Source organism: Leptopilina boulardi, unplaced genomic scaffold (assembly GCF_019393585.1).
Source record: "Leptopilina boulardi isolate dan_hultmark-lab unplaced genomic scaffold, ZJU_Lbou_2.1 LbouV2_362, whole genome shotgun sequence".
In the NCBI taxonomy this organism is placed as follows: domain Eukaryota; kingdom Metazoa; phylum Arthropoda; class Insecta; order Hymenoptera; family Figitidae; genus Leptopilina; species Leptopilina boulardi.
The window spans coordinates 3,800,854-3,810,763 of record NW_026137932.1 but is presented as its reverse complement, the minus strand read 5'-3'; the positions used below and the strand labels follow the sequence as shown (position 1 = coordinate 3,810,763).

At 31.8% G+C, this 9,910-nt stretch overlaps 2 protein-coding genes across 2 annotated transcripts in view; one reads left to right on the top strand and one right to left on the bottom strand.

Moving 5' to 3' along the window:
* Positions 1 to 9,910, top strand: part of LOC127286477 (uncharacterized) — a 71,646-nt gene that overhangs the window by 3,708 nt on the left and 58,028 nt on the right. The window lies entirely within an intron of this gene.
* Positions 2,193 to 2,834, bottom strand: LOC127286771 (uncharacterized). Its single transcript, XM_051313349.1, has one exon. The coding sequence runs from the start codon at positions 2,832 to 2,834 to the stop codon at positions 2,193 to 2,195; it is 642 nt and encodes a 213-aa protein (XP_051169306.1).

Genomic DNA, 9,910 nt, shown 5'->3' with positions numbered 1-9,910 from the left:
TACTGCATTTTATTTAGTATAAGAATTTTTAAAAAAATGATAAATACTGCTAAATTAGTAATTATTTTGAAATAATAATAATAATATTTTACTGACACAAAACATTCAATTTGCGTTTAAAATGTAATTATTTAACAATTTCTTTATATTTATAAAATTCGTAATCAATAAACCAAAATTTTTGAGGTTAAGGGTGCTTAGCCCATTAACAGAAGTCACAGATTTTTTTTTGGTAATATTCAAATTTTAAAATTAATTAACTATAGTAATTGTAAATTATTGTTATTTTAATATTTTTTAAATAAAAAAAACAATTTTTTTAGTTTCTGATGAGGACAGCTCTACTGTCGAAACGTTAAGAAAAGGGATCGTTTTTTATTTTCCTTTTTTCAAATATTACAATTGACTTGGAAGATTGATAAATTTTAACAACTTTAATATTAATTATTAGATTAGATTAGATTTATTTCTCAATGTACATCTTTTTGGATTTATACATATTTGCTTTCCCCACACTATATACATTAAAACTAAGCTAACAAATTATTATAATATATATAAAAAAAACGATTTTACAAGAGCAAAAAAAATTATAGTTTACAAAGTTTAAAAAAAAACTATATGTTTACTGTAAATCTTAGTCAATATTAATTAGTCTTTGGCACGTGCTTCAAAAAATTTCGCGTACTTGCAGAGGCTCGGGATCGGTTTTCCTTTTAGAGTATGACAAAGGTATCCCGTGAACCCATCTTCGATATTTTTCCCTAGCCAATCATCTACTTCTTTCACCAGTTGTTTATCAATTTGGGTTCTAGCCTCTCTACACAGCCAAATGTGCTCTAAATTCTCTTCTTCTTCTTCTTCACAGAAGCGACAATCCACATTTTTGAAACCTTTTTTCCCAGCTCTCCCGGCATTTCCACAACGCATCCTTGCCCACTGAATTTTTTCTGCTAGACCTACGTTCTTTAATTCCCAGTAGCTTTCTCTATCATCAGGTAATTTCCATCTTTCGTAGAGATTGCAATATGAAGACTTGCTGATTTTTATATTGTCTTTTTTCTCCTCTCTTTCCTTCAGCCCTTTAATCCCTTTCTCAATTTCTTTGTTTATTTCGTCCTCCATTCCCTCTGTCCCTATCCAATTTAAAATTCTTAAAATACCTAACTCTTTCATTGCTCTTTTTAGACTTTTACCCCATGCTGATGGCTTGTTATTCTTTATACACCTTATCTCTTCCCTGAGACAAATCTTCGGTAATCTATGGTTCTGCATTTGCGCTACTTCAGCCACATATCTAAAAGCTCTTTCTTTTGTATCGATTTCCATGCTATTTTTACCGGTTTCCGCTCTCCAAATGTATCCCGGCGTATTCCTATCTAGACCCATACTCATTTTTATAAATCTAGACTGTGCTCTTTCAAGATCGTTCTTCTTCTCTAAACCCCACATTTCCACTCCGTATAAACCTCCTGATTTTGCCAAAATTTCCATGAGATACAATCTTCTTTTTAATCCCCCTATTCTAGCTCTCGTCATGATGCCCCACGCTGTATTTGTTGCCTTCCGTAGCTTTCCTGTCATAATTTGTACATGTTTCTTGAATGTTCCTCTGCTGCTATACCAGAAGCCTAAGTATTTAAAGTGGTCCACTTTCTCAACTTTCTGCCCCGATATTTTTAAATTAATTTCTTTTCCTTTTCTGCCCCCGTTTCTAAATACCATTAATTTAGTTTTTTCCACATTTATCTCTAGTTTATTCCTGTTTACGTAACCCTGCAACCTATTAACCATTATTTTCATGTCCTCCGGGAAGTCAGCTATGACGGCCAAATCATCAGCAAACTTTAGAGCAAAAACTTTGATTTTCCCTATTACGGTTCCTCCTACTTTTCCTTTTTCCCAAATTTCGTCCATCTCATCAATGAAAATATTAAATAAAGTGGGGCTCAGTGGACAGCCCTGCCTTACACCCCTCCTGGTTATAAAACAATCCGTCAATCCCTCCGCAGTGATTACTTGGTTTACCGTTTCTCTATAGATTGTTTTTATCATATTTAACATCCTTCCTTTTATTCCGTATTTTATCAATTTAGCAAATAATAAATCCCTGTCCACTGTATCGAATGCCTTCTTAAAGTCAACAAAAGTTACATATAACTTTCCGCCTTTTCTTTTCAGACTGTTGTTTATCAGCGCATTAAAGACGAATATGTGATCCCTCGTTGACCTTTTTTTCCTGAAGCCCGCTTGAGATTCTCTATAACGATTTCCATCCATTCTCTTATACGTTCGTCCATTAACGAGGCAAGTATTTTATATCCGGTGTCCAGCAGTGAGACTCCTCTGTAATTTCCAGTGTCGTTCTCTTCTCCACCTTTAAAAATCGAGGATATATTTGCTTTTTCCCATCCCTTCGCTATTTGTCCACTCTTCCATAATTCATTTATTGTCTCATGACATTCCAACTTCCAAACTCCATCGAGTTCTTTAAAGAACTCTATTGCTATTCCATCTTCCCCAGCTGCTTTTCCGTTCTTCATTTTCTTTAAACATTTTAAAAATTCTTCCAATGAAATATCCCTATTTAGTATTTCTTCTGCCTCTTGTTTCTCTTCTTCGTTTTGTGCGACTTCCCCATCCTCGTTTCTATTTCCTGCCCTTTCTACTTCTTCCTCTTCTCTTTGTCCTTCGGCGTTAATAACTTCATTATTATCATCTGCCTCTAACAGTATTTCGAAGTGTCTCTTCCATTTTTTCTTTCCAATTCCTTCCCCATGTTTCTTCCTTTTCTGCGATCTAAAACTTTTTAAGGCTGACCAAAATTTACTCATGTTCTCGCTGTTTTCTACCTTTTTCCATTTTAATTCATTATTTTCCTTTTTCTTTTTTTTGTATAGTTTTTTTAATTTTCTTTTCTGTGCTTGTAAATTGGACTTTTCTTCCTCTCCCTTTTTACTTAAAAATTCTTTGAGACAATTCCAGACCACTTTCCTTTGCTTTCCACATTCTTCATCAAACCAACTGTCTTTAGGTTTAAAATTTTCTTTCTTCCTGCCTATTTTGCTAATCATTCCTATCCGAGGGGGAATTTACTAGTTAAAAACGTGTACACTTGACTACCGGTATTACACCTCATATTACCCGTATTACACGTTATTACAGAGTATTACACGGTATTACAGAGATTTTTGCGTTATTACAGCACCGTAATACGGCATTGTTACAAGGTATTACACGGTATTACCAGGTATTACACGAGTATTACAGGATGAGTGTACACTTGACTACCTGAGTAAATTCCCCCTCGTTCCTATCCTTCTTGAGGCTTCCCAAATGCATGTTTTTATTCATTCCCATCTGTCCAAACAGTCTTCTGGCTTTCCGATTTCTATCCACAATTTATCCATTTCACCGATGTAATCTTCTCTTTTTTCTTCTTTCCATTAATATTAATTATTATATTTAACAACAAATTTTGACTCAAAATAATTTTTTTTTTTAAATTGTACAATTGGATCTTTCGAATTTGGGTGAAATGAATTTTAAATATAATTTTAGTTCTGTTAAAAACTTCTTTAGTTTGTTTGAGGTTATGTTAATTTGAACCTCTTTAAAGTTTTCTGAAAAGTAAAATATTTAGGAAAATATAATAATAAAGAAATAAAATTTTGTGTCAGTATCAGTTTCTAAATTTTGTAATATTAAACAATTTATACCTGAAAATTTAATTCAATATTATTATTTCTATAGTTATTATTGTTTTTAATAGCATCAGGTGTCGGTTACCGTATATCTGTTACTCTAATTGCAATATTTTGCTTCAAATCATGATAAAATTCGCTCGAGTTTGCTTATAGTGCAATATGTGATAAATATCTTAAATTTATTGCTATATTTATATTCTTTTTGGTAAAAATGTGATTTTTGAAAAAATGGATTAAATAAAATATGTATTAAAATATTCCAACATGTATATTATGATTTCTTAAAATACAGTTAAAATTTACAATTTTTTAACAATAAAACTATCACGTGGTATGTTTACTAATTCCACTTCCATATGTCCATATGATTTTTTACCCTTACGCGCAGACTTTTTAAGGTTCCTTGCGCATACACATGAATAAACACAAGCATGTGTAAGGCCCTTTAGGATCCTTTTGGTCCATTCCACAATAGCTAAACGCAAAGTTAAAGCGCACGCAAAGATGACGCGCGCGTTGGTTCTAACCAATCAAACCAACGCGCGCGTCATCTTTGCTAAGGTCCATTCCACAATAGCTAAACGCAAAGTTAAAGCGCACGCAAAGATGACGCGCGCGTTGGTTCTAACCAATCAAACCAACGCGCGCGTCATCTTTGCGTGCGCTTTAACTTTGCGTTTAGCTATTGTGGAATGGACCTTAGCATTGCGATGCGTCGCGTCTGCGTTGCGTTTAGCTCCATTCTGGAGAGGGCCTATAAGGAAACGAGGTCCCGATATGTCCGTGAAGTTAGCACCACAACTTTATCAAAATTAACTTTTTTTTCTTTAAAACGTTTGTTGGTCGTTTGATAGTGTTTGATAGTTGATATTTAACGTTTGATAGTAAAAAATAGAAAAAAAAAACAACAATCAAATATTGCGGTGCTATTTTCACACTGCACCCCAATTTCAATAAAACACTAATTTTTCATTTGTAAACGTTTGTTGGTTGTTTGATAGTGATTGATAGTCAATTCTGTACGTTTGATAGTTGAAATAATATTAAATATTAACATTATTAAAAACATTTATCCATCTCACATTCCACCATATGCGCATGCGCAAAACATTCTCTCGCGGCATATTCAAATAACAGAAACAGATTATCCTATTCAATAATACAAACAAAATGCAATATTTCGAATTTTTGTTTATATATCATAAAATTAAATTATCGCCTTTCAAAATTATTAAAACAAATTATTCAAAACGGCTTAATTAATCAACAACAGGCTGCGTAACTCAAACACTTCGAATACACCAAAATTTTTTCAATCAAATCGATAGTTGGATGTTTGATAGTAATTGATAGTTGCTTAAAATCGTGTGATAGTGATTGATAGTTGGATAAAATCGTTTGATAGTAATTGATAGTTGGCTGAAATCGTTTGATACTGATTGATAGTTGTTTAAAATCGTTTGATAGTAATTGATAGTTGTTCAAAATCGTTTGATAGTGATTGTAGTTGGCTAAAAACGTTTGATAGTAGTTGATAGATGTTTAAAATCGTTTGATACTGATTGATAGTTGTTTAAAGTCGTTTGCTAGTGATTGATAGTCAGCTAAAAACGTATGAGAGCGATTGATAGTTGTTTAAAATCGTTTGATAGTGATTGTAGTTGGCTAAAAACGTTTGATAGTAGTTTATGGATGTTTAAAATCGTTTGATAGTAATTGAGAGTTGGCTGAAATCGTTTGATAGTGATTGATAGCACAGGCCTGCAAATTTTGGGTCACTTCTGTTACAAAGAAAGGGGGAGGTGATTCTTATAGGATTTTTGACGTAGAATACGAATCCGACATCCAAAATGGCCCATCACGTCAGGATTTTCTGTAATATTGGCTTAAATGGACATAAAATGGCCATTTTGACCATTTTTGGGAATTTTTTGTGGCTAACCAAAATTTTTTTTTCCATTTTGCGAAATTGTATCGTATAGTACTATTTCTAAGCTTTAAAACCCATTTTTAAAAATCGCTCTACGATTTTTTAAAAAAAAGTTATGCAGTTTTGAAATTTTTTTATTTTGCAAAAATTGTATATCAAACTATAGAGGCTGAGGTAAATAAGAAACGGTCTAGCAGTAAATGGGACACCCATTAATTATTACGTAAGGTAATAATTAGGTAAGGTCTTATTTCTTTATTGCAAATTAAAAACAAAAAATTGTTTAAACAATTATTTATTTACAAATTTTATAAAAAAATGTTTTTCTAATATCATTTATTATGAAATTCTATATTTATTCTTATTTGAAAAAAACATATATAATGCTTCGTTACTCGAGGGTTATTATTAGTGTCGATGATTACCATTCTCAAATCAGATTTAAAAAATTCAAAATGGCGGACCCAATATGGCGGACGAGTTTTTTCAAAAGTGCTTGCATTTGCTTCAAATTTCCTACTCAGGGGCTTTTGGAGACGCTGATTACGAATATGACGTAAGAGTGGTGCAGCCAATGAAAGCAAGATCAGATCATGAACGAACCAGTAAAGGTAAGACAAAGGAGTATTCCAGCCAATAAAGGCAAGATCAGATCATGAACAAACCAGTAAAGGTAAGACAAAGGAGTAGTCCAGCCAATGAAGGCAAGATCAGATCATGAACGAACCAGTAAAGGTAAGACAAAGGAGTAGTCCAGCCAATGAAGGCAAGATCAGATCATGATCCAATCAGTAAAGGTAAGACAAAGGAGTGATCCAGCCAATGAAGGCAAGATCAGATCATGAACCAACCAGTAAAGGTATGATAAAGGAATGGTCCAGCCAATGAAGGCAAGATCAGATCATGAACCAACCAGTAAAAGTAAGACAAAGGAGTGGTCCAGACAATGAAGTTAAGAATAGTTCAAGAACCAAGCAATAAATCTAATAGCAAATGTTTTCAATTAAATGCTAGAGATGATCGTTCATTCTGTTTGAAGAAATTTTCGCTTTTTACTTTTTCTTTTGTGAATTTTATCATAATTATCTCACTTAATGCTCCTGCCAATGAAGGCAAGATCAGATCATGAACCAACCAGTAAAAGTTAGACAAAGGTGTGGTTGGTTCATGATCTGATCTTGCCTTTATTGGCTGGAATACTCCTTTGTCTTACCTTTACTGGTTCGTTCATGATCTGATCTTGCCTTCATTGGCTGGACTACTCCTTTGTCTTACCTTTACTGGTTGGTTCATGATCTGATCTTGCTTTCATTGGCTGCACCACTCTTACGTCATATTCGTAATCAGCGTCCCCAAAAGCCCCTGAGTAGGAAATTTGAAGCAAATGCAAGCACTTTTGAAAAAACTCGTCCGCCATATTGGGTCCGCCATTTTGAATTTTTTAAATCTGATTTGAGAATGGTAATCATCGACACTAATAATAACCCTCGAGTAACGAAGCATTATATATGTTTTTTTCAAATAAGAATAAATATAGAATTTCATAATAAATGATATTAGAAAAACATTTTTTTATAAAATTTGTAAATAAATAATTGTTTAAACAATTTTTTGTTTTTAATTTGCAATAAAGAAATAAGACCTTACCTAATTATTACCTTACGTAATAATTAAAGGGTGTCCCTTTTACTGCTAGCCCGTTTCTTATTTACCTCAGCCTCTATAGTTTTATATACATTTTTGCAAAATAAAAAAATTTCAAAACTGCATAACTTTTTTTTAAAAAATCGTAGAGCGATTTTTAAAAATGGGTTTTAAAGCTTAGAAATAGTACTATACGATACAATTTCGCAAAATGGAAAAAAAAATTTTGGTTAGCCACAAAAAATTCCTAAAAATGGTCAAAATGGCCATTTTAGGGCCATTTAAGCCAATATTACAGAAAATCCTGACGTGATGGGCCATTTTGGAGGTCGGATTCGTATTCTACGTCAAAAATCCTATAAGAATCACCTCCCCCTTTCTTGGTAACAGAAGTGACCCAAAATTTGCAGGCCTGTGTAGTTGGCTAAAAACGTTTGATAGTGATTGATAGTTGTTCAAAATCGTTTGATAGTGATTGATAGTTAGCTGAAATCGTTTTATAGTGATTGATAATTGGCTAAAGTCGTTTGATAGTGATTGATAGTCTGCTAAAAATGTATGAGAGTGATTGATAGTTGTTTAAAATTGTTTGATAGTGATTGTAGTTGGTTAAAAACGATTGATAGTAGTTGATAGATGTTTAAAATCGTTTGATAGTAATTGAGAGTTGGCTGAAATCGTTTGATAGTGATTGATAGTTGTTTAAAATCATTTAATAGTAATTGATAGTTGGCTGATATCGTGAGATAGTGATTGATAGTTGGCTAAAGTCGTTTGATAGTAATTGATAGTTGGCTGAAATCGTTTGATAGTGATTGATAGTTGGCTAAAAACGTTTGATAGTGATTGATAGTTGTTTAAAATCGTGTGATAGTGATTGATAGTTGGCTAAATTCGTTTGATAGTGATTGATAGTTGGCTAAAATTGTTTGATAGTGATTGGTAGTTGTTTAAAATCGTTTGATAGTGATTGGTAGTTGGTTCAAAACGTTTGATAGTAATTGATAGTTGTTTAAAATCGTTTGATAGTGATTGATAGTTAGCTGGAATCGCTTTATAGTGATTGATAGTTGGCTGAAATCGTTTGATAGTGATTGATAGTTGTTTAAAATCGTTTGATAGTGTTTTATAGTTGTTTAAAATCGTTTGATAGTGATGGATAGGTGGCTCAAATTACTTGAATGTTTAATTTATTTTTTATATAAGCATTATAATTGTTTTCGTTTAATCTTTAAGTTTTTATATGCTAAATGCCTTATTCATGCGCTTGAATTTAAGAAATTTGTTGTTGTTGTTGATAAAATTATTGATAACATTTTTTAATTTAAAAATTTTTATTATAAGTTCTTTTATTCAAACATTTTTCTTCATTGCTATTTTTATTTTTAATTATTTTATTGCGTTATTTTAATATGACAATATGAAATGATATGATATAATTCACATGATATGTTACAAAATATATTTCATTTCTTTCCAGTAGTAAGATGCATTATATTTAAATAAGAAAAGAAAGGTTTTTTCAATGAACTTCAAAATATTGATATTTTTATTTGAACTATTTTTTAATATAATATGTTAATTTGTTATATTAATTATTATTCTGTTTTAATTATTTCATAAAGTAAATTTTCTTTTTATTTTCTATTTTATTTAAAAAAATTTTTAAATCATTCATATTTCATTTGGAATGAAAAAAGTATATTTTTCAAAGGCTATGTCGTAAAATGAAATTCTAGCCAAAAATGCGATTTCCCAGCAGTAACCTTGGAAACGGCGAAAAGTTGAAGAGGGCGGCACTATCATGCCCTAAGGGCGCTTCCACAATACATGCAATTTGCCTTGCTGAGCATTTTGCTCTTTACATTTTGCTCTTGCTTTCTGCGCGCGCAACATGTTTATTAGTCGTCAAAATTATTTAAGTAATTAATTACAAATTAATTACATGTAATTAAGTAGTAATAAATTAATTTGTTTAATGTATAACATTATTACTACTTAATTACATATAATTAATTAGTAATCAATTACTTAATTAATTTTGACGACTGATAAGTATGTTGCGTGCGCAGAAAGCAAGAGCAAAATGCAAGAGCAAAATGCTCAGCAAGGCAAATTGCATGTATTGTGGAAGCGCCCTAAAAATTGAGTATGCTTCATATATCGGTAGTCCCCACCACCGACCCTCGCCACATCTATTATATCTAAGTATTAAGGCCTAATGGAGCTTCTACAATAAGTACAAGAGTAAGTCCAAGTACAAGTGCAAAGTGTTTGTGGTTGGGTGCGCGCGCATCATGTTGACTTTTATTTTTTAAAGATAATTGATGGTACTTACTCATTATTAGTTAATTAATTGTTAAATTATTAATTAATTACTCATAATTTAATAATTAATTACTATTTATTATCAATTATCTTGAAAAAATAAAAGTCAACAAAAAAAAAACAAAAAATAAAAGTCAAAATCGTGAATGTCGTTCGCGAATGCAAAGCATGAGGTAGAAAAGGACAGAGATGTATGTGTGTCCTTTTCTATCACATGTACCTCGTTCGTTCGTAAGGTAGAACATTTATATATGAATGCCATGGATGGGAAACTCATCCAATTATCGATTTTAGAGAAAAT